The 25,229-nt window shown below is 46.5% G+C and overlaps 1 protein-coding gene across 3 annotated transcripts; it reads left to right on the top strand.

Moving 5' to 3' along the window:
• Positions 1-297: 297 nt before the first annotated feature.
• gpat4 (glycerol-3-phosphate acyltransferase 4) lies at positions 298-24,534 on the top strand. 3 transcript variants are annotated; one of them, XM_036527444.1, is made up of 13 exons: positions 298-433; positions 3,143-3,907; positions 10,521-10,590; positions 10,715-11,015; positions 14,106-14,180; positions 14,276-14,365; positions 19,374-19,467; positions 19,757-19,872; positions 20,951-21,006; positions 21,318-21,403; positions 21,488-21,616; positions 23,514-23,593; positions 24,361-24,469. In XM_036527444.1, exons 2-13 carry the CDS (start codon positions 3,740-3,742, stop codon positions 24,467-24,469), a joined length of 1,374 nt encoding a protein of 457 aa, XP_036383337.1. In that variant the 5' UTR covers positions 298-433; positions 3,143-3,739. The 3 variants fall into 3 exon arrangements, with proteins under 3 accessions (XP_036383337.1, XP_036383338.1, XP_036383339.1); XM_036527445.1 differs by lacking the exon at positions 298-433 and adding an exon at positions 1,229-1,633; XM_036527446.1 differs by lacking the exon at positions 298-433 and having other exon boundaries at positions 3,740-3,907; positions 24,361-24,534.
• Positions 24,535-25,229: the final 695 nt, after the last annotated feature.

Below are 25,229 nucleotides of genomic sequence, written 5' to 3' on the forward strand. Positions count from 1 at the left end.
GCAAACAGTAGGGTAGCTAACCGCAGCTAGCTATATGGCGCACCTAAGTATTGCTTTCGGTTGGTACGTTTGAATAGCCCAGTGCACATCAGCACACCATGTTCATTGTCTTTTAGTGGAGGATAAATCACATATAGTCAAAACAGCGGATTACATAAGAAGTCTACAGTAGCACCAAACAGCTTAAACCCTCGCTTTGTTGTTGACGTCCAAACATGGCGCCCGTTCACGTGAGGACGCACTGTCCAATCACGTCCGCGCTCGTCTGAATCCGACAAGCAGAGAGGCCGTGCGCGCGGGAGAGCACAATGCGCGCAGTCGACGCGCAGCGCGTTCCTGTCCAGCCGGGTGGAGGACAGAATTGATGATCGAAGTGGCAGGCCGAATACAAAGGCAGGGGCATATTGCAACACAGATCACCGGCGGAAATTGAGTAAGTATTCGGACGACACTGAAATCGCTAGCTATTGAGCAAAATGGGTAGTGTTTGTCATGCTTAGGTGCAGTCAATATTAGCTGACGGTAGCTAGCCAGCTATTTCCATGGCTAGATGGCTAGCGAGCTAATGCTTACGGGGATGGACGGAAACGTGTCATGACATTGGCATCATGCTTAGCGAGGGTAGCTAGCCACCATTACCGTTATCTGATGGATGTAACCAGCTATTTCGCACAAGTCCTGATAGGTAGCCACGTTAGCTAACTGACTTAGCCTAATAACTAGCATCCTGGGCATGATACTAATCATAATCAGATCACATGCATCGCTAGCTGGAAATTCTGGAACGAGTAACGCAGGATGCCTATGGAAGGATGTAGCTAACTGGCTAGGAAGCCACGACACTGTCACATCAGTTATTGACAAATTGTTGGATAGGTAAGCGGGGTTGCTAGTAACGAATGCATTGTAATACGAGCCAAATGTGAGCTAATTAGCTTGTTATTGTCTTCGATATGAAACGTGGTGAACGGTGTTCATACCTATCTAGCGCGGTAGCTGACCCTGCTAGCTGTCGCGGAAACATGAAAAGATGCGCTGTGGACCGAGTGCTTGCCAGCGAGGAGCGGCGTTTGTGGGTGATTAATTAGCTTGTCATTGTGTTATTAAAACTAGCTGACAGAATTGTTTATTTTGTTGTGGCTAAGTAGTTGAGAGACTCCTAAATTGCGAAACGATAAAAGATAGCTAGAAAACTAACAATTTTAGCCATCTTGCAAGATACTCTTATCCCGAGTTTTGGTCCCACGAACTGAGTGGCGTAGTAGGTTGCTACAGAGGTAAGCGACGCTGATGTGTCGCTTCGAAATTTAGGTAGCCACATAACTGTTCGCGACTGGAATTGTTCAGCACAGTTCACCTCGTTTATAAGGAACAACATCTGTTGGACAGGCCAACATGCTCTGGCTAGCTAACTAGGTAACAACATCCCGGACTTCCCAAATTTAGCCTCAGCTAAACCTCTTCCGTTCGGTAGCAAAATCATTGTACGTTGTATGCTTGGGTAGCCAGCGCACACCGCTAGCTTGTTAGATTAGGATATTGTACCATCTGTCACTGAGAAGATAGCAGGGCAGTGCGCCAGCCAGATAACATCCTGGATTGAGAAAACCCTCCCACTTCGCAAAGAGAGCAGGTATAAATACAAAAATATTCTGCGCCTTGTAAACTTTTTTTTTAAATTTTTGGATGTATAAAATAGAATTTTCTCTTTTGGATTGCGAATTTACTGCAATATGGTGCATCGTTGCACTAGGTGTTAATGATTATCAACATTGTTGATACACGGTTTGGAATTAAGTGTTTTCGATGTTTGTATTTTTCACGTTGATTGGATACACATCTGGACACAGCCTCCTGCCCCATTCCTCCTTTCAGGGCTTCATGGCAGTGTAGTGAATGCAAACCCTGCTTTGTAAACAGCTCTTTGCAAGGCTTGTTCCCTGTAACAATGTGTTCTGGAACCTGGCTTGTTACTTGAATGGGTAGCACTAGCTGTGCTGGAGAGAGAAAGAGAACTCTTATTCAGTGAACCTTGTACATCTGTGAGGGCTCTAGTCTCTCTGGGGGTTAGGAGGAACTGGTCTTTAAAATGGGTTTGCCTAATTATCCCTCAGGTCCTCAGCTCTTTCAGAATCTTTGCTGCTGTTGTGAATACTTATTTGTGTCTGGTGTACTGCCTGTTTGTTGCTGGGCACCATCTCAGAGTTGTATGTCAGCCAGCAGGGCGGATTGGGTTTGATCCATGTGCACCATGCTGACCCTCTGATATCCCTAAGGTGAGCCGAAAGTGTTTGCACGCTTGGCAGGGGTGCATGGTGTTGGCCAAGCCCTGATAATGTCAGTCCGCCCCAGTTTCAGTGGATTCCGTTGGAAGTACGTGTGTGTATTCTGTGTAAAATACCATAGCCAGAAAATCTTACCCTTTCAATGACTAATTATACCTAAGTTGTCTTGTCCAGTTCTCATCTTTGATAGTAAAGCCTAGATGGTGACTATTTTATCTTTTCTGCTGTATTCCAGCTTTGTTTGTAATTCACATTGTTTCTTTTATCTTTTTGTTGTTGTTGCCCCTAAACCAGAATAACAAGTACAAGCATTCCCTGAAGATACTGCGGTGTCAACAGCTAATAGGTGACACTCCATCAGTTTTAATTCAAACCACCATACTGTGTGGCATTAGAGTGCCACACAGACAGCTAAGGCCAGTCAATGTCAATCAGGCTTAGAACTGGAATTTTTTGTGAATTGCAGTCAATAATTTATCGAGACATTTGAACTGAGAATGCTTGTATGTGGAAGTGTGGGTGATGGTGTCATCTGCATATTGAGAATGCAGAAGTGACCCAACCCCACCCCACTTTGGAGAACATGTGGCTTAAAATATGTCCACTGAGTTGCCTTGCCCATTGCTTTGTGAACCCAGCTGGGCAGGTCAGGGGGCTTTGCATGCGAGCAACCGCTGAGCTGAGCATTTATAGCTCTCCTTAATTTAATAGCCTGAGATGGGTGCCGTTAGTGGCCCCCACAGCTGTAACGGGCTAAGGAGGAGGCATTGCCCAATACAGCTTCTGAGTCGTTCTCCTTTGTTGAAAATAATTGCTTAAAATTGGAAGATAACCTTTTTTTCCTTTTACTTTCTCAGGTACAGCAACGTTTGGTCCCTTGGAGACCTGAGGATTCCTCCTTAAGGATTTACTCACCAGGCACACTGCCTGCTTCAGTCCATTTCACAAACTTCACATTTGACTGAGGACTGCAAGAAGAACCACCTCAAAAAAGCGTAGGTGGGGAAAAAAAATAAAGGGCACTTTTAACGGAATTGACTCTGTCACAATCCTCTATAGTTTTCTTGCCGGCGGACAGATGACTGACTAGGCCGGTTTCATTTGAGTGGCTCTGTTGGTGGTGAAAGAGAAATAAGCTAGTGGACGTAACCGAAGACAGGAAAGACCAGCTGCTGAAGGGGGGCATAAGTAAAGCACGGACTTCCGGCTGACAGGGGCGGGGGGGGTTCCCCGCGGAACGCTCATGTCCATGGAGGTGGATTTCCACCCTTCTGCTCGGGGGAGCCCGGTGTGCCAGCACAACAGGCTGTGGAGACTGTGGCCTTAAGAGGGCCAGGAAAGGGAAGGGAAGGGAGTCCCTCAGGGGGAGTCCGGCCAAACTGTTTATCTCTGCTCACAATTACCCTTTTCTTCTCGCTTCCTCACACCCCCCCCTCCCACCCCTGACCGCCAAGATGGGCTGGTTCCCCTCCCCATTTGACAACCTGCTATGCATGCTCCTGGGCATCTCCTTCACCGTGTGGTTCACGCTGCTGCTCGTCTTCATCATCGTGCCGGCCATCTTCGGCGTCTCCTTCGGCATCCGCCGCCTGTACATGAAGACCTTGCTCAAGATCTTCGAGGTAAGCGCCAGGCGTGTAGCCAAGCACGTCCCGCTGCTGTGTAGCATATAGCTCTCGCTACCTCCAGTGTACGTTACATTACGTTACACTGCATTATTATTTAGCAGACGCTCTTATCCAGAGCGACTCTACAGTAGGTTACAGTTTTATCTGTTTATACAGCTGGACATTAACTGAGGCAGTTGTGGATTGTTTACCTTGCCCAAGGGTACAACAACAGTGCGGCAGTGGCGAATCGAACCAGAAACCTTTTGGTTACGAGCCCTGCTCCTTACCACTACACCACTCTGCTGTCCATGTGTCACGCAGTGTTCTCCTCACACCCTCCCTCACAGGGATCCTGTTGTAGTCTGGGATCACTTCCTCTGAAATTTGTCAATAATTACACCTGCGTTTTGTCTTGGATGGCCTTATCTTGGACGACGGCAGGTCATGAATGCCAGAAGCATTAACAAAGTGCAGAGTAGTGCTTTCGATCCTCACCCGCCTAAGGCGTAATACCTAATGTATTATGCTAATGTTGAATATAAATATCTGAATTAAGGTATCAGACCACTCCAGTTGTTTTCAGTACTCAAGAGCCATGCTGTGTTTTTAATCTGTTACTGATTGTAATATTACCTGGCAGCCCAGTATCAAGTTATATAGTCTGGATGCTGGCAACTCATGCTGTGTAGAAAGTCATTAATACAGCAGGCAGGAAAATGTTCTGTGGTGTGGTGGTGTTCAGTGGAATATTGCTGTACAACATGTTTGTTCTGTCTCTTGGTTTCGCTGTGCCTGTTTTCAGGAGCACTGTTGCAAAAAAAAGTAAAATTGGATGTTTTGTTGTATGCGTTAAGTACTTGTGTGCAAGGTTGCCCGTCCTGAATTGCATCTCAAAAGACTACAGCTCAGCCCTTCTCCAGCTGATGACACAAGCTGGCTTCACTAATGGCTTTTCTTTGGATGGCTGTATTTTCATCTTAAGACACAGAAGATCATGTAGAAAAACAACGGGAGGGTATCAGTGTGTGGTTTGTGTATGGTGACAGTTCCATTAGCTTACTTGTACTTTGAAGACTTGCCCTGTTAGCAGGTACTCCTCCATTGAAAGGATTTGTGAGCATTGTCTCTTGTTTACACTGTAGTTCTAAATGTTGAAATAAATTCTATTCCCAATCCACACTTTAATAAACTCCCAAGGAGCTTTTCTACACGTTTCTCCTAGTCTTAAGGTAATCGGACAGCTTTCTGTGGAAAATCCGCTTTTTTCAGTACCGAGTTTCATTTCTCCATCCGTTCCACTGTAAAGCTCTTCCTTTTAGTAAGTGCATTCTTAGCTATAAATGACATGTTTTGTGCATGCACAGTTGTGCATAAAAGTACCTGATATGTCAAAACATACCAAAAGTTTTTTTTTTTTTGGATGGAGTTCTCCTTTAAGGCTGCCTGCCTTTATTTGCATTACTGAAAGCAGAGTTTACTTGAGGTCACTTGCAGCCTTTGCCGCTGTGCCTGTCCCTGATCTATTGTGCTGGTGCAGCGCTGCTCTTTGTGGCTGGTTCTGACACTCTTTGCTTAGTTTCCTTCCTGTTGGGTCACGTGGAGAGCCTCTTTTATTTCCACTGCACGCACAACGAGTGATACTGGCATTCACGAGCCTGGCACTGCGGGTGATGAGATTACGTACTTCCTGCCTTTAACTCGGCCAACTGTATCAAATTTAAATCGTGTATCCATATGTATTAAGACCAGCCGAAATAAAGTATTTGGCCTCTGTCCGTGTGCAGGGCTTTTGAATTTTTTTCACCCTCCGGTGTTATCTGTTGCCAGACGGTGAATTGTGTGGTTGGTGTCTACAGGTAATATCACAATTGTAGGGTCTGTTTTTCTGCCGCACTGTAAGAAGTGTCACGCCAAGCTCTGCTTCCCCGAGCCCACCCCATCAGCCACTGTCTGATGATCAAATTGCAGAATTTAACTACGGTATGTCTTTTTCTTTATCAGATGTATTCATTTGTACTGTGAGCTGGACAGTATCTCCAGGCTTGGGTGATGTCCAGATAACATAGTGGTGATGAAGGAATTAGTGAACACTTCAACTAGACAGCAAGGTTGTATGAGAGTGATTGACTTCAATATGAGAACAGCTTTCGCTGTGGTGATATCAGGGCTCCAGGTGTGGGCCGAAGCTGAGCCGAGGTTTGATATGGTGTGGAGAATAGCATGTGCACCTCTTCTCCCTCAGTGGGCAGGCCTTTAGACAGCTGTCCTCTTTGAGCATGGATAGCTAATCTGTTAAATCAGATTTAAATCACATCGTCGCTTAAATAAAGAACATTTGGAAGAAACCCGTTTGGTGGGCCTGGCAAGGCCTCTGTGCATGTGCACGTCTGTTAAGCACTTTGTCACCCGCTGTTGCCAGGCTGTGTGTTGCAGGGGATCGTCTGTGCAGAGATCGTGAGATGGGTGTGGGGCTCCTTTCCTGTCCTGTCATCCTGAGTGTAGCGCGTGTGTGGAGGCCCGGGACAGGGACCAAGCCATGAGACCGTGTGGATCATCTTCCCCAATCTGTGTTGAACTTGGCTCTAGCTCCAGCTTTTGTTTGCACTTAACCCAATAAGGGGAGGTGACCTGAGACTGCTAGGTCAACAAGCCCTGACCCTATTTACCCAAGGGCTTGCTGACACTAGGAAAGGGAGCCTCCCAGCTTGTAAATGTAGGAGTCCCTGTGGAGGGGACTGTTATCACTTACCCCCCTGAAAGTGAGTGTTCCTTGTTAAAGAGCGTTGCAGTGGAACATTAGAGGTAGTTCTGCACTGCTGAGGGCCTGCACCCTGGTCTCACCAGCACATCTCCTGGAGCTGGCTGAAACTGGAGAAGGTTATCCTCCTGTTACTCATCCTCCCGCTCTGGTGTCAATGCCAGATCCATCAGCAGTTTCCCAGGAATCGCCCGGGGAGGGAGCGCAGGCACCAGAAATAATCTGCTCTGAGGCACAGAGGGCATTAGGGTTGGAAGAACCCCCTCCCCCTCCACCCCCCGCACCATGAAAGTAGAATTCTCAGGAGAGTGGGGTGAAAGGTCAAAAGTGGCCACATGGCTTCAGCTGAGGGCTATATGTTCATTTGTCATAAGAATTAGACAATATTTCAAGGCTTGGGTGATAGCCAGATGACATAGTTGTGTGGGAAGGAGTGAGCGAAAACAGCTTGGATCATCTTGGAGTGGGGGGTTTTGTATGAGTGAATGACTCAGTATTGGGCAGTGATACATTAGTTCCAACCATACATGGTGATGATGGAATGGGTGAAAACCCAGAGGTTCAGCTTGATGTTTTGTAGCTCAGTTACTTGCAGATAAGAAACAGCAAAACTTGCCATGGTGAGATCCAAGTGCAGACTGAAGTTGAGGCTGAGTGTCTGTTCTGGTGCGCCGATCGTCAGGCGTTCCTCCGCTCCTCTTGTGCAGCCGCTCTGTGTGGGCAGGCCTTCAGACAGCTGCCCTCTTGAGCGTGAATGGAGACCTTCTCTCTGCGGGGAGGCAGCAGCTCATTCGGAGGCGGATAGCCCCGCAGAGACAGACCGTGCTATTATACCGGTGTGATGACGCAGCACATCTCCAACAAACAAGACTGTGCTATTGACAAGGGAGAGAATGAGAGGCAGGAGGGGGTGGGGGGGGCAGTGGGAGGGGCAGCAAGGGGAAAGGGCGCCTCTGGCCTACAGCTCATTCTAATCTGTTATGAGGAGATATGTGAGACTCAACCCCCCCCCTCCTCTTTTTCCTTTTTGTTGTAGTGTTATGTAATGACCCGTGCTCCCACACCTCTCTGTCCCAGTGCCGATATAGAAGGGAACACGCTGGCCTTTAAACGCCCTGCTCAGGCCAGCCAAATGAGCCGTCGCCCCCAGTCCGCACCCCGGCACGCTTTGGATGCTTTTTGCTTTAGGAATCTCGGTGGAAGTTGTTAATTACTGGCATGCTATGGCAGAAAGCTGAAACCCTGTCTTGATTTCCCCCCCCCGGTTCACTCAATGCAAATTTTCCATGACACCGTTGAAGTATATATACTTCTGTCAAGACATGGCCAAGTGTGAAAGGCTCACTCTGATATAAGACATCGGGGTCTTATTTCTTGTAAAAGCTGGACCCTTTCAGTGAAATGCGTAAGTACGTCAGACATTTAAAAATACACTTAAAATCTGGGGTTTGTTTCATGTCACACATTGCTTGCTGCAGTTAGATAGAGAACACAGCTGTGGTCAGAGATCTTCTTTTTGACTGCAGAGCGTGTGAATTGCAGACAAACGTTTTATCTGTTCATAAACTTCCTTAAATTATATGTGTGTTCATCTGTCCCTATCAGGGAACACCCACAGAATTTTAACTGTGATATTAGCGGATGTTGATCAGAAGAAAGGCAGAACCCGAAGAGTTGATTCATTGTACCGTGCAGAGAGGCTCAGAAGAGGGAACTCTGCCAGTTCCTGGATCAGCAGAAGTGTTTGTTTACGGTCCTCAATGAGACATTTTGGTGAAACCAGATTTATTTTGATCAGACACATTCTGAAAAGAAATCCAACCCAACAAACTGCGCTGAGATCCCGGCACCTGCGTCACGCTCACAGCATGTCTGCTCTCCTTGTGTGCTCTTTTTGCAGCGCTATATCCAAATCAGAGTTTCTGAGCTCCCCGTGAGCAGTGCTGTTGGCCTGGAGCTGTATCCACCCTGCCCCGAACTGCAGTCGCGCCCTGTTGGTTATTCTCCACCAACTTGTTTCTGTGAATGTTATTTACCACAAAGATCACGGCTAATCCCATATGAAGCTGAAAAACGCCCATACCTGTGTTCGGAAGCCAAGAGGCCAAACACAGTGAATGGAGCCAGTGAAGAGCCGGTTTAGCCTATTGTGTTTGCCAGGGCGTAAATGGCCTGCTTTTCCCTTCTGAATCAGTACGGAGGGGGTGTTCCTCCCCACGGACACTGTCGCGAGACACCGATATTTGGTGAAGGGTGTTACAAAGCCATCGCAGGGGTTATATAAAGCGCTCTGCTGTGAGTGGTGATCTGGATCGCCCAGCGCGAGCTGCCTGGCCAAGGCGCAGACCCCACTCTGAGGGACCCGTGTCCCGCTCCAGCGTTCGCAGGAGGGTGATCAGTGAAGACCGTGCGGCTGCCTTCAGTTTTTCCGGCGAGCACCAGGGGCGGCGGCGAATCGCGGCAGCATCTCTGCCACGGGCCTCACGCCGCCACGCTTCACGGGACTGTCCGTTTCAGCGGAATGCGAAAAATGTCCTGACATTCTAGCCTCATGAATAAGCCTGTCAGGCCTCCCTGTTTTGGCTGCGCTGGCCGCCGCTGTGCTCTCTCAGAGGGCAGTTTCCCTGGCCTGGTGCGAGTTCTGGGAGTAATGCATTTGACCTGCTTCAGATGCGAGGCACCACCACCACCGCCGCCCCCCCTTTTCCTTCCCTCTCCTCCTCCTTAATGGGCCTGACTAGGGAACACGCTGTTCTTTTTCAGTTCTCCCCCCTCAAACGCGCCTGCGCGCGAGGGTGGGGGAAGATCGAATGCTTTCTAAAAGAAACGTGCGCGCTCTTAACCTGAAACTCATTACTCTGAAAACTGCCATGCCATTAATCAGTTACTCTTCCAAAGCTGTGAATAAGTCACATCTCAGAAGCCGTTTGGAGTCTCCGGATTGAATAAGCCTGGACGAATGCTTGACGTATACGCGGCTCCTTGTGTTCTTTATAGGAGCAGAGTTTTGAAGTGCAGGCTGTAGCTGACTGTTTTGGCTGGTTCTGTCAGAGCAGAAGATTAAGGAGACCTTTTAATGTTTGTGATATTATGTAATCCCAACAACCCCATTACCTCACACTGAAGTCATTGTTTTGGGGGCAGGTAGAATGTTATTCTGCCACTTGCCCCATCCTCCATAATCAGGAAGTGACTGAGTGCTAGAGATTATATAACAGTTTCGACATAATCATGCGGCATAAAATGGCAAGGAATTGTGCTATATTAAGCCCACTCATAATGTAGAGACTGATGAGCAGTGACAGAGAATATTAGAGATATTGTTATTATCATCAGCGGCAGGGTAGGAGAGGATCGGTCTACATCTCTGCAGCACGCACTCTGTGCTGAATCTATTAGCCATAAAAAAAGAATCATCTGTTTACCATGCCATTGAGTTTACTCTGAGTCAATAGCAGGGGATGGCCTCAAGGTCACATGTGTTGGCAGAGGGATGGTCTCTTTTCCTGGTAACGCTGGTTTTTCTGTGAACCAGTTAGGCGTATTTATTGAACAGTGCTTCATCACGCTGGTCCAGGGCCTGTCGTCATGACGATCAGCTAACATCAGCTGAAGAGGGCCCCGGAGCGGCCGTGTCGGTGCTGTTGAGGTCAGTCTGCTTAATAAGCTTAAGGTAGAGGGGAAAAACTGTGCTGTGTTGAGTTTGAGCAGATTGCTGCCTGACAAAGCTGAGTCATCGCCTCGGAGAAGAAGTAACTCATTAAGGCCGATTAATGGCCAAGCAGAGTGAACGAGGGCGCCACAAAGCAAAGTCTTTTTTTCCCCACATATGTGAATGCGAGTCTTATTCTTCCCTTCTCTTTCCAGTGGGCCACACTGAGGATAGAGAGAGGAGCCAAGGAGAAGAACCACCTGCTGTACAAACCCTATACTAATGGTACGAACCGGCAGCTGTGCGCATCTGTGTGGAGGTGTGTGTGTGTGTGTTTGCACCCGGGTGGGGTCTGATCTTGGTTGTCTCCCCATCTCTTGTGTGCCCCCGCCCCCGGGCGCAATCGCAGGCATCATCGCCAAGGAGCCCACCTCCCTGGAGGAGGAGATCAAGGAGATTCGGCGCAGCGGCAGCAACCGTGACCTGGGCGCGGCGGCCGCCTTCGAGATGTCCGACATCTTCTACTTCTGCCGGCGGGGCGTGGAGAGCATCATGGACGACGAGGTGACCAAGCGCTTCTCGGCCGAGGAGCTGGAGTCCTGGAACCTGCTGACCCGCAGCAACTACAACTTCCAGTACATCAGCCTGCGGCTGACCGTGCTCTGGGGCCTCGGTGTGCTGATCCGCTACGGCTTCCTGCTGCCTCTCAGGTGAGTGCAGGGAGGGAGGGAGGAGGGGCGGGGGCAGTGAACGGGACCAGGGGGGATGCTGAGTACAGTTGAATATCGGAGGGAGTGTGGATGAAGGACACAGCCATGAGGTGATCTCAATGAGAGGAGGGCATAGAATGGCAGATGTCTCTGTCGGCGCTGAGGTCACCATTGTTGGGTCAGCGCTTTCTCCTTGTTGGTCTCAGAGACAGGGTGTTTAGTGGGTCTGTTTGTGGAAGGGGTTTACCACAGACTAAAGCCCAGTGTATATGAGAGGGTTAACTACAAAAAAAGCATAAAAATGCATGAAATTCAATGTAAAACTGAATTAAGAAGTGACATTTTCCATTTGATGCACTTAGTTGAAAACTGCAACGTTTTACATTTGTACCATTTATCTGGCATCGGAATACATTAGTGTTGAGCCCATGCAAGCAGGTGGACATCATTAGCTGTTGACACACCGTATCTACAGGGACATCTGCAGGCTTGTGTCTCAGTTCGAGGGGGAGACCCATATGGATGGTGAGCTAAAGGGGAGTGAGCTTGCATTAGTATCAGCCATGGCCCAGAGAGACCCGCAGTCTATCCCTCAGCGTCTGTCGTGGTGGCCTGGCAGCCAATCGGCTTGGGAGAAACCAGCAGTCGCTTCACATTAGGCTTCCCCTGGAATGGATCTGTCTGCCGAGGGAACAAGGAGGGTGCTGACCCGCGACTAACCGTGACCCTGGCTCGTCCCAGCCCGAGCGGTGGCCAGGGCAATCCGTCCGCGCCCCTCACCCAGCGTCTGCTGACTCCTCCCACCCCCTCAGAGACAGGCCCAAACGCAGCCCCCTTCCGCTGACATGGAGATAACAGATGCAGTGTTCCAAAGTGTACGCTGATAAAGCAAGCACTATCAATGTGCTCACTGGTGTTGTGACGTCATTGTGAAAAAAGGAGGGGGGGGGGCACTGTGGAGAGACAGCTACTACCCACAGATCGCCCAGAATTGTGAAGTAACAGTGACTGTTTTCATATAGCACCTTTCGTATGTGTTAAGGGAGAAAGAAAATGAAAAAACGAGGAAGCCAGATAAAAATCACTCACGCTGTGAATAAAAATAAAAAAGTAGAATAAAAATGAGTACAAAAGAAAGTGAAAGGAAACTCATACCGTAAAAAATGGAATGTTGTTAAATGAGATTTAAAAACAGTAATTGAGGGAGAGTCTCATATATTAGAGTCCTTTACAGGGTCTTGGAGCATCGAAGCTAAAATTAGCCTGTCCCCTTGTTTTTAGATGCACAGTTGATCATTTGGTTAGTGGTTGTGTTAGTGAGTATCCGGTTAACTCTAATCAAGCTTCTGTGCTGTAAGTCTGTGTTTTTGTCAGTGTTGTGGCTCACTGCTAGTCATATGGAACAGGGGAGTGGGTTTTGTGAGCTGTGGTGGTGGCTGTTAGCAGATGGAGAGTCAAGGTTTGCCGTTTGGAGGGTCAACTGATAGCTGATAAAGCACAGTGAGAAGCGGCCTGATGGCCTAGTTGGACTCTGCTCTATTAGCTCATTGGTAATGCACAAGCAGGGAAGCTCTGGATTGACAGAGAACATTGGGCCACTTGGCAGAGCTGGCTGAATTTGAGACTCCTCATCTCTCCTGAGATGCCAAACTTAGAGGCGGACAGATTTTCCGTCCGATGCTGGGACGCGCCCTTTCGGTTTACGCCCAGCTAAATGAAAGGACAGAAAGAGTAACAGTCCCTCTGGGGTTGTTATTTTGCCTGGCCAGTTCGTTGGGTGGTTATTGTGTGCTACATTTGAATCTCTGCTGTTGTCCGGGTGGAAATAATACTTCTGATTTTCATTCTAGCCCAGATGTAGATTACCTCATTAATGCCCTTAATTGGATGTGGTCGTTAGATCACCTGGGAGTTCTCTCTCGTGAAATTTCCAGCTGTTTTGCGTGCTCTTAAAACCTGAACCGTTCAGCACTTTGCTGCCGGAGCAGCTTATACCTGCACTTACCCAGTAGCGCACCTGCAGTTACGTAAGTGTGTCAGATGAACCGCCTCGAGGGCTGGTTTGGGCCTTGTCCTTCTCTTATGTTGACTGATAATAGTGCCAGCAGGGCTTTTTTACCCACCGCAGCTATGAGTCTTTCCACTTTCTCGCACAACCAGTTAGCGAATCTCAGTGACACAGGCCGAGGAGGGGAGGCGGAGGGTCGCTTTGTGTCCAGTCCTGCTCCCAGAGGTTTCATTCCTCCAATTTAACGGTCAGCGCCCGCCGCCCAGAGCGGCTCCCGCCAGGAGACGCATTAAAACACGTGCGAGCGTGTTTTCCCGGCCCTCCGCCGCCGACTCACTGGTTTCTCCTTGCGCAGACCGCGGCTAATGAGGAGCTCTGCTAAATCTGCACATCCAGGGGCCATCTGGGGATTTGGGCAGGATTAAGGCCCGAGACGCAGCCCGCTTTAACCCACATTTCTTAATACGTCCCCGGGACAGGGGAAGCAAGGGGAGGGGGGGTGGGGCAAGCCGAGCTGTTTTTAATCAGGACTCATTGACTCATTGATGTGCAACCGGTAATTGAATTTTGAAAGTTTAAACCATGCACTTGTTAGGCAGCATTAGGGGAGGGAGGAAGCTGGAAGCATTTCATCAGAAGATTGGGCAGATTAAAGGATGGTTTGGAGCTCATTCAGTGGTCTGCACCCAGCTGACTGAAATAAACAGGCTTTCATGACAGTGTGAGATTTTAATGAAAGTCTGGCACACATTTCCTCTGTGTAGATCACAAATAAGGTCAAATTTCAGTGTTGTTTATTTTTGTCTCTCTTGACTATCTTTATGACATAATACATTTTTTTAGGGAGGTGGCCAGCAGTGATCTCACATGTAACCAGAACCACCCAACTGCTGTAATTATTCAGTGCTCACATTGTAGTTGTAGCTGCCCAATCACAGAATTCAGTGGGCCCAGTAACGAGTGTTCCTATAATGCTGTGCCATGATGGTGTGGGAGGTGACCATGCATGTGCAGGGAACATTGCATTGAATTGTTCTGTTGTGAGCTTGACAGGAGTCCTCTGTGCGTTTGCGTCCCAACAGGGTGACACTGGCCTTCACTGGAGTCGGGCTCCTTGTGGTTCTGACCACCATGATTGGCCTCCTGCCCAATGGGAGGTAGGTTAGAACTCTCAAAAAGAAAAACTAAATAAACTGCTGGAATGGAAAACGGATTTTTTTTTAAGAGTCTGTCTCGTGTGCGCCCCCTACAGGATGAAGAACTTCCTCAGTGAGAAGGTGCACCTGATGTGCTACCGGATCTGCGTGCGGGCCCTGACTGCCATCATCACTTACCACGACAGGTCAGTGTCTGCAGCACACACCTCTCAGCCGCCCGGTCAGCCGGCATCAAGGCACACACACTGTCTGCTAAAGCCTGCCTCGTGTTGTTTGGGGGGTGCTACAGGGAAAGAGGTACCATTTGGCAATTTCCTAGCAGAATTGACGCTCTGGCAGTGCACAGAAGCGATGGGACCATGTTTTAGGTTTCCACTGTTTTTCAGGCAACACATCCCCCTGTACTCTTTGTTGTCATGGCAGCCTGCCGTTTCCATGGGTTACCCCCGGAGACCCACTTGAGCAGCTGAGTCTGAGAGAGCAGGCCTCAGGTGTGAGGCAGTGGCACAAAGTCATTTTCATTAGGGGTAATTACACATCATGTTCAGCTCGGATTGCTACTGCACAAGCACTGTCGCAACAGGTGATGAAGGTGATTGTGTGGGGACGAGAGGGGACTGAAAGGAGTTTGCTGGCCAGTGGGATCGTAAAAGGTGGTAATAGATTGATTCAGGTTCAATGTTCTGATGGATTAATGCATTTTGTTGCGCCCTTGGCAATGTCACACCACCGCTGCTGCATTGTGGTAGGAATAACACTGCTAGGCATTACATTACATTTGTAAGTTAGCAGAAGTTTGTATCCAAAGTGATTTACTGAGAGTGAGTCCAAAGTACGTGTAATAATCTAAAGTGGCATGTAAAACAGTACATGCCGGACACAACTGACCACGTTGTACTCGTGCGTACATACTTCGAGACATAAATACATGTGATAACATCTATGGCATACCATACAGTAAATCTGCACAAATAAGGGAAGGGGAGTTATGCTGGGAGGGATTCTAGAAGCATTGAACAAAGACGCTAAGCTGACATGGTTTCTTGCGAGTTAGACCTTTAGACTTGTGCGCTCGGGGGTCTGCAGCGAATGTTGGTGAAGGCCAGAGGTGGAAAACCCTGGCTTCAGAAAGTAAAAGTCCTAAGATGTATTTGTTCTAGCTATTCACTAAACAAGGTGATTTCACTAATTAGCTCCTCTACCTAGCTGAAGAGTTGTGCTAATTAAATTCAGCTGCTATAGTGCATGGGTGGAACAAATACGTGGCAAGACATTTACTTTCTGAAGCCGGGGTTTTCCACCTGTCTCTTGCATCAGTGTCTCACTGGGTATCAACCCTCGTAGGGCAGAGAGGTGGCCCCAGCAAGGAAACAAAAGCCTTTCGGCATAATCGTTCAAACACACAAAGCTGGGCTTGGTCAGACGGGGACATTCCATTCCACGTCCGCGAGATCGGCCCGGTGCTCGACAAACAAACACCCGGGCACACGTACAAACGACGCTAATCCTAAAGTCTCTGACACTTTTCAGCGGTGCCCTATTCAAAATCTCAAGCACAGGGCAACACAGACGTGTGTCACCTCTGCGTCAGGCTTTACCACCCACGGCGTCACGTGTTCTGCCGCGGCTGTATATTTCCTTACGCTCTTTGGAGAAGCTGCTTAGCTGGGCGTTGCGGCATGCGCAGACACCCAGCGGACAGCCACAGAGCTGTGCCAGTGAGCGCTGCTCTCAGCAGCAGGATGCATTACTGTTTATAGTACAGTAAATCACATTTATTTCCATTATGACTGCAGGCATTATTGCTGCCTTAACAGTTTCTGCTCTGGATTAAGGCTTCTGATGAGTGTGTTTAATCGATGGGGAGCATATCACCGTAGCCATCTCGGCAGCTATGCTGCAGTATAAATAAGCCGGTTGTCACTTTAATGTGAGCGAGCGCGGCCAGATGCCCCGTGTCATTGAACCAGGCGTGCAGTTATTCGGTGCTGATCACAGAACGCTCTCTCCGGGCCCTGTCCAGCACCAGGCCTCTGCTGCAGTCACTCCCAGTGACAGGAAGTGGCGTCCCGTTGCAGCATGGGAACAGCGTGGGACTCATTGCAGCGGACAGCGCTCAGCAGGGTGATGATGTGAGGTTAGGGTTGGTGCACAACGGACCAGGACACAGAAGCCATTAAAATGGTGGTTTCTCAATTACCAGTGGAGAACAAAACCATATAATGTGTCCCACTGAATGGGCTTTTGGTTGCGCTGAATTCCAACAAAACATCCTTTGTGTTCAGTCAGCGTTGCACGGCGCTTGACGTTTTCTGTACGCGTAACCGGTTCATATCATTCTTTTAGGCATTTCGTGCCTGAAAGGAAGATTTTCTGTTCATTTTTGTTTGCTCGATATTGTGCAGTGTTACACAGTTATGTGATTCTTTGGTTGTGGCTGAGGCCTTTATTCAGGAAAGCGTGTAATTTTGTTATGGTACGTTGAGTAACTCCACAAGCCTCTGAACTGTGGACAGGGATTAGTGTTTCGCTCTAATTTGCCATTTGTGCACTAGGAATATTTTGCATGCCATTTTATAGTGAGGCATTTTGAGTTCCAACCTGCATCTGCAACTGTTGCAAAATTCATCCTTTGCTTTGTTTATCTTTTATACATTTTGCAAAAGTTATCAATAAATCAGTTGATCAACACTGGAGAGCAGGAAGGCAAAGACAGCAAAAGCTTCAGAAATCATCATTGTGCTGACATTTCAAGATCTTCCTGATGAAGGCGAAATATCCTTTAGAAATATTTACAAAGTATTTATGCATAATGAAAGTAGATCATAAACATTCTTACGCTAAATACGTCCACTGAAACACAATATCTGCTAATGCATGTCTTATTTCAGTGGGAAACTTTAACGTCCTTATCTTACCTTCTAAGGCCGTCCCTGATAGGTTCTACTTTAATCAAATCACACATTTGAGGTACAGTCTCTCCTATGCAAAGATTTATTACATTCTCAGTGGGGGATCAGTGCCTTCTGACACCAGCGCTCATTTTCTGAAAGGAACCAATCATTCACACTTTATTGTCAAATTAACCTGCCTAAGTTACTAAGTAACCTAAGTTAGCTTATCTGTGTTTGCCTTTAATTCCGGAGCCAGACACAGTGACTGAACTGATGAAGGACAGTTGATTTCCTCTCTTTTCTCTCTTTTTTTTCAACATAGAGGATGCTTGGAGCCATTATGATAGACTGCTAATTACACAACACATCCTGCTCAATGACAGATGGGATGGTGTATACAGTCAACAGAAAAGGATTCTACCTGTGTGTGGTACTCTGAATTCAGGCTTTGCCTGCAGCTTACTCTTTCTAATTTGATTGCCTGAAGAATGATATATGTCTCCAGTGGATGATATTGAAGGGGTTAAGCACATTCCACTTCTGAAAGAGAATGCTTGTTTTGTCTTTTTACTGCTGTGGAAGTATATGAACATCAATAACAGCTAGCGGTTGAATTCCTCAGCTAGCATGTGCCTAGGTTGGAGGTTGCGTCTTTCAGGGAGCACTGTCATTTCTACATACCTCTGTTAAGTCCTATCATGTTGTGAGAAATGGGGGAGGAAGCTGAGTGCCTCAGACTGTGGAGTAGCACCTTAGCTTGAGTGCTCTACTTCAATTAGCCTAATGCGTGAAAAGCTATTCTGTAATGAAGTGAAGTGACAAGGCGGCCCTCCAAAAAATCAGCTCTAATGGGCAGCCACAGTTTCTAATTTCCTTTTGTTTATTTTTGCTTACAAAACGGCACTGATTGCAAAACTTGTCCCAGTAGTTAACATTTCAGCTGGAGTGGTGGCAAACCTGACCTGTATATTTTTTTTAATCCTTCCAGTTTTGTGAGTTTAAAAACAAACATAAAAGAAATTAGTTTAATGAGCTTTTCAATCAGTCCGATTTCTTTCTGTGTTCTGTTATTTCACTCCCCTTTGTTGCTTGGTATCTTTTTTGTGTTCTGCCTCGTTTTCCCAAGTGTGGTGACTTGAAAGAAACATTATAACAGCTGTGATCCAGTCACAACACGTGCTTTGCAGCGCCCCAGGCCTAAAAAGTCCCCAGCGCTCCAAGGGGATGCTCTCTTTAGAGCGGTGCAATCGGAAACCGTATACCCCTGGAATTTGAGTGTGAGTCACACCCCTGCATTCTGAGGAGGTCAGGCTCTGCCCCCCCCGAGCTGCCTGTGTTTTCACAGCCTGCCTGAGCACAGCCACCCGTGCGCCTTGCAGTTTCTCGCAGCATGTTTCACCTCCGTGTTACGCGAGTCCATCAGAGGTTCTTCAGCTTCACGAAGCCAGCTGCAGTAAAACAGCGGACGCTACACCGAGCCGGTCTTATAACTTTAATCTTAAATCGGGTCACATGTCGTCTTCGAAATGTACATCTAATGGAGCAGTTTAACATGTGTGGGTAGCACTTTAATGAGCAAGCATAAGAGTAGAAAAAGCTTCCTGCCTGGATTCCATATTAGCATTATTAGCATGTCCATAAAAAGAATAAGGACATACAACCCACGCACTAACACAGGAAACCATGTTAAGAGATTATTGTAGATAAGTACTGCTTGTTGAGCTCTTTGTGTTTCCTTTTTGCACAGGAACATATGGTTAATGTGTTAATTTTATTCGTTACACATGGTTGCTGATGCACAGTATGAACAACAGGGGGCACAATTGCATTATGTGTGGCATCGAGTGGCATTGGTCTTCAGTTATTTTACGCATAAGTGCGTAATCTTTATTATTTCAAGCATGAATTTAGTTTTATTACATGTCTACAAACTCTGAGCACTGAAAACAGTGATGTAAAAATCCCATGCCACTCTCCTGTGTCCTGGTGTGCTGAGCAGTTCCAGTGAGTCGAAAATCCCCCAAACTTTCCAACTTTCATACGCAGCATAGTTGTAAATGGAAATGGAATGTATCAGCTGGTTTTATTGGAGCCTGTTAAAATGGGGCAGCTTTGTAGACAACAGATTGGGTTTGATATTACTGTACAGCTCAGGCCCCTGAAACGAGTTTATGATGGTGTTTCAAGGTGCCAGTCCCTGGGCTCCACTCAGCACTGTGTATTGAAGGGGGTGAACACCGGAATCCCCTGCAGGATTTGAATGGTGCCATTTACTCTGCTCGCGAATCTCTCCTTGCAGCGAGAACAAGCCGAAGAATGGCGGCATCTGTGTGGCCAATCACACCTCGCCCATCGACGTCATCATCCTGGCCAGCGACGGCTGCTACGCAATGGTAGGCGGGGCTACTAGCTCAGGTTCTGTTTGTCACACTGGGGGGTTTTTGGTGTCATTCTGAGAACAGTCCCTAACAAAAACAGTAACACTTAACCGTGTTAAAATTAATGAGTGTCAGCACTGGAGTTTTTTTGGCTGAAGGGTTTGGGTTATATATTTGCAAATGACAGGACAAAGTCCTGCTGTAGGCTTTTGAATTTGTTGTATAGAATTGTATAGAATTTGTTGAAGACTGTTGTATATTCCCCAACCCAGTGCATAATTGACAGGGTTGTGCTGTTTTCCAGGTGGGGCAAATTCATGGAGGCCTGATGGGGGTTATTCAGCGGTCCATGGTGAAGGCCTGCCCACACATCTGGTTTGAGCGCTCTGAAGTCAAAGACAGACATCTGGTGGCCAAACGGTAAAACTGCATGCGTACATTGCTGCAGTACTCCTGCAAATTTCCTACTTCCTACAGTAGAAACTAGGAGATCCAAAGACATTGGGAAAGACATCCAAAGACATTGGGAATTTGCAGTACTCCTGCAAATTTCCTGCAAATTTCCTCAGGGTGCAAATTGTCTACAGTAGAAACTAGGAGATCCAAAGACATTGGGAGGTCATTCCTATCTTTGAAATGTTTGTAGATGACACCAAAATGCATTATTTCTATGCAAAAATGCACAATGGACCTACTCTTAAAGGTTGTGGTGGCGGTTATCCTAGATTGTGAGCCATTGATTTTATCCTGGCCCTCTATGATATCAGAAATGGTGGAATTCCCTCTTGCTATTGTCCTATCCCTCTCCGTAGTTTTGTTATTATTTCAAGTTTTGCCTCAACTGACAGTGTCACTCATTTATGTTTAGATGTTCCTTTGAATTGTCTATTTTTTGCATGTGTCCACTTTCATGCCCGTTTGATAGGCTGAGGTATTCATAACTCTGAGGTTCAAATTTGTTAGTAACTAAATGTTATCAACAGGAAAAATTCACTTCATGAAAGTCAGAATTAGAAATATATTACATTATATTGCTTCACCTGTATGCACATTACTGTATAGTTATCAGAGGTGAGTGCAGCTTCATTCAGGAATGTGGAGACATGGTAAATACAGTAGGTGTGTTAAATAATGTAGGTGCAGTAAATAATAGATGTATAATAAATATAGGCATAATAATGTAGGTATCTGAATATTTTAACTACACTGCATATGTTAAAATCCAGTCTGTGCATCCCTTAGACTAAGTGTATAAATACATTGAATCCTCCTGACCCGTAGTGGCAGCCCTGAGCTACTCTTAGGATAATGACGAGGGTGATTTCAGCAGCGTTGTTGATTTGCCTGGACAGCTCTTTTTAAAGAAATGTTAGTAAAAGATAATTCCATGCTGCTTCATGCCACTTTTATCAAGTAATGATGACCTTAGATTCCAGTGTTAACACCGAAGTTCCCCTCTCTGTGTGTGGCTTGATTGGTCTTCTTCCTGTTTCTGCAGCCTGAGCGATCATGTGGAGGACAAAACCAAACTGCCCATCCTCATTTTCCCTGAAGGTGAGTTTGGTGGGCGATCCTGTGTGCAGCCCTCCCCACAATACTTACTGAAGCTGAATTTTACAGGCTTCTCATTACTAAACTTTTTACCTGTTTTGTCAAAGCACAAAGACTTGTACTGTTATTCATAAATGTTTCCTGGCAGAGTATTTTCATGATGGGTAGAGATTTAAGTTAGGTATTATTACTGATGCTGTAAATATATTTGATTCCTTAGAACTGAGGTGTTTTCTTAGGCTTAAAGCATCCATCTAATGAAAGCAGGGCATTGTGTTGATCTATGTGTGTGTGAATCTCTGCCTTTTCCCCAGGCACCTGTATCAACAACACCTCTGTTATGATGTTCAAGAAGGGCAGCTTTGAGATCGGTGCCACGGTGTACCCCGTTGCCATCAAGGTAGGCCTCAAAGCCATGCAGTCCCAGATCTGCTGTTAGCCTCTGTCCCTGCTCTTGACCCCGTGCTTGTGTGGGCCTCTGCAGTACGACCCACGCTTCGGAGACGCCTTCTGGAACAGCAGCAAGTTCGGGATGGTCAACTACCTGCTGAGGATGATGAGCAGCTGGGCCATCGTGTGCAGCGTGTGGTACCTGCCGCCCATGAGCCGAGAGGTGAGGCCCATTGCCACGACGACACCGGCTGGTTTCACCCTACACATGCAATCCATTCACTGTGTTCAAACTGCAAGCGTATACACAGTAAAAGACACCCTGTGGTGTCCTTAGACATCTTTAAACCCCAACCGTTTCCATTTGTCATTTGTTAACTGTACAAATTTGTTCAATTAAAGAAAAAAAAAAGTAGCCCCAAAGAATGCCTGCTCACATATTCCTGTAGAATCCACTCAGATTGTTGTTTGAGTCTGAATGCAAATGCGTCCCTGTGTTTTGCGACTGGTCGATGCAAATGGCGCCCTGCCTCGAGTGCATTTCCAAATCAGTGCTCAGCATTGGGAAGGTCAGGGATAAGCATGCAGCGCCGTGGAGACTGCAGTGCGGGTGGCGGTAAGCTCAGTGTACACAAATGCTGGACGAATAATATAAGAAAATAAGATGGAAATGAAATATTACACTCCAGGCAATAAAACAGGGACCGAACAAAGAGTAGCCATTTACTCTCAATGGGGTTGGGATATTAACCAAGTCTGCTGAGTTTCTCGATTGCGGTAAGCTACAGAGAATTAAATTGCACAAACAGCTTCCTAGTTCACCGTGTTTCCCACTTCAACAAACCAAACAAATATTTTCTACTAACTTATAATTGCAGTCCTGTCGTAATTGAACAGGAAAAGTATTTTGAGAATTTTTTTTTTTTTTTTAATAGTTATCAAGAATAGCTACTGTAGCTACCATTATCTTCCTACTTACACATCAAACAAAATGAACGTATATTACATGCTGTGTCAAATAATGGTGTATAAACAAACTTTGAAATACCAGCTAGCTAATGGAGTTACATGCTGTATTTTTCGGAAGGCTTTGGCTCAGTGGCAGTGTCGGGATAGGAAACAGCCAGGCCTGCATCAAAGCTCAGACGCATGGTTTTCAGCCCAGTCCTGCAATAACAGGAAAGGGTAGAGCGCGGCGAACTCCCCCGTCCGACACAAAGGGGTTTGCGCGGACCGAGCTGGCAGGGCTGCCGTGTTCCGGCGGCTGGAAGCCCCGCAATGCCGGCACAGCCCGGGAGCCTTTTTTTTTTTTTTTTTTTGGTGAAATGTCAAAGAAAAGCAAGCGGGCCTTGCCCAGACCAGCCCTCAGAGGTGCTCTGCCCTTTGATCAAAGTTTCCATGAGCAGCCTAGGGAAACGAGCTTTTTTTTTTTTTTTTTTTTGGTCCGAGGAGATAGGCGCTGCCTGCTCTCCCTCGCTGCTCTGGGACATCGAGGAAGGATTCCATATAAAGCCAAATGCTGACTATCAACCTGCTGTGCAATGCATCTACTGCTGAGTGCAGCTGGATTTGCATATTATATCTGTCTCCATCGTTCCATCTCTTTCTCTCACACACTCACGCCATCTTTCACAGTCATGGTCTCTTAGGGAGGAGCGTATAAGAGAGCAATTTATGCACTGTGAAATAATTTGAAAGTTGCACTTTATTACTTATGAACCTTCTGTCAAAAATATAATAGTCCTTATCTCTCCCGCTGGCATTCAGTGTTTATATCCACTGAAGTGAAGACTCCCCTGTATATTATCACAGAGTCATCCAACATCTTCAGCAGACTCACTGTGTATCATCACATTCTCTGCCATGTTTGTTTTGAGTTGCAGCTAAACCGTGAGGTTCAACTGTAATGTTAATCTGATAAAAAACATAATTTTAAAATGAGTCACGCTTACAAAAGCTAACTGAAGCAGGCCCTGCCCTCACATATTACATATAATCCCCCCATGTGACCCTCTCCAGTCAAGAGTAATGGGAGTAGTTCTCTTGTACTTGCTTGCATGTGATAGTGTGTGTTCTGGTAATTCTCACCAAATGAATGATGGCTTTTCCTCTTTGTCCAGGAAGGAGAAGATGCTGTGCAGTTTGCTAATCGGGTAAAGGCAGCCATTGCCAGGCAGGGAGGGCTGGTGGACTTGCTATGGTGAGTTAGCCATGCTGGATGTTTTTCCTTCACAGAAATATATATGAGAAATATAAACATTTCAGCCTGTCCATACAACATATGAACACACAGCGCTGTACCCATATCCACAGGGCACATACAGTACTAGTCAAAAGCTGGGACACACCTGATCAAGATAATGAGAAACATGCATTTAAAGACATTTTGATTTAAAGATTTATGCTTTAAATGCCTTAAATTTGTTTCTTAGATGTCTTACTTTGAAGAATCTAAAATATAAGATTTTGATTTGTTTAACACGTTTTTGGTCACTGCATAATTACATTTGTGTTATTTCATAGTTTTGATGTCTTTACTATTATTGTAAAATGTGAAAAATAGTGAAAATAAAGAAAATGAGTAGGTGTGTCCTGCAGAACGGTTGACTGGTACTGTACATGCATGTTCGACATAATGCACAGATATGACACATACACACAGATGCACACACCTTCACTAATAGACACACACATACAGACATACACAAGCACATACACGTGAGTGCTGGCAGGCAGGTTAAGATATCAGCCTCTCTAACTGCTACTGAGTTCACGCAGTCCGTTTTGGCAGGCTGCACTAGACATGTCTCAGACTTTCCTTTATGACCCATGCCAGCGTCTTACAGCTCTTTCCCACAGTACTCAGCGGTGATTGAGCCTCACCGTTTCTGCTGTTTACCTTCCTGTTGGAACGCTGCTAAACCGTGTGTGTGTGTGTGTGTGTGTGTGTGTGTGTGTGTGTTGTAGGGATGGCGGGCTAAAGCGAGGGAAGGTAAAAGACACTTTCAAAGAGGAGCAACAGAAGCTGTACAGCAAGATGCTGGTGGGAACCCCCGAGGACCGCAGTCGCTCGTGAGAGGACAGAAGGACGAAGAAGAAGAAGTAGAAGAAGAGGAAGAGGGAAAGAGGGGAAGAGAGGTGAGGGAGAGGACTGGAGCCGTGCTCAAGGATCTGGGGAAGGACACAGCGCCCTGTGGAATTTCTTGACAAGTACTGCCCCGCACCGGGAACACAAAAAACGAGCTTCCACGGTCACTGCCACAGTTGCTCCATTCAGACTGCTTACTCTGCAAAGAGGGAGAGAGGGCATTTTTTTTTTTTTCTGTTAATGATGTTGTTGGTGTTTTTGTTGTTACAGGCCACTCTGGGCAGGAGGATTAGTCTTCTCCATTCCCTTTTTATTTCCTTTTTCTTCATTGACAAGGGACTTTTGTTTCTGCCAGAGTGTTGCAAACTTGCACGGGGGAGATGGCAGATGGGCCTTTCCTCCCTAATGGCAAATGGTCAATTTTTAATTAGGAGTGACTGTAACATGTATTTATCTCCATCGATTTTATGTTTTTACTCTTACCCTTTCACTTTCCATGGTTTATTATTACAGTTATTATTACTATTAGTATCATAATTATTATGACAGATTTTGCTGGGTTAAACAAAAGAATTAAAAGAGAAAGCAGAGGGAAGCAGTGGCCCAAAAAGTGAAAACTGTTACATGCGTGCCCACATCTGTAAATCAGTGCATGAGGGGACAAGGTGGTAAGTGCTCACAGCTGCATAGTGTACCCCTTTTAGTTTGTTTCTGATACTTTCTCATTGTTTGTTTGTTTTTTTTTTTT

This window comes from Megalops cyprinoides, chromosome 4 (assembly GCF_013368585.1).
Source record: "Megalops cyprinoides isolate fMegCyp1 chromosome 4, fMegCyp1.pri, whole genome shotgun sequence".
Classification (NCBI taxonomy): Eukaryota; Metazoa; Chordata; class Actinopteri; order Elopiformes; family Megalopidae; genus Megalops; species Megalops cyprinoides.

What these genes read in the sequence shown, in the direction of transcription:
- gpat4 (XM_036527444.1), top strand. Translation starts at nt 3,740, where the DNA reads ATGGGCTGGTTCCCCTCCCCATTTGACAACCTGCTATGCATGCTCCTG. An exon ending in GTACAAACCCTATACTAATG is followed by an intron (nt 10,591 to 10,714) that starts GTACGAACCGGC and finishes GCGCAATCGCAG; the next exon opens with GCATCATCGCCAAGGAGCCC. An exon ending in TGCCGCCCATGAGCCGAGAG is followed by an intron (nt 21,617 to 23,513) that starts GTGAGGCCCATT and finishes CTCTTTGTCCAG; the next exon opens with GAAGGAGAAGATGCTGTGCA.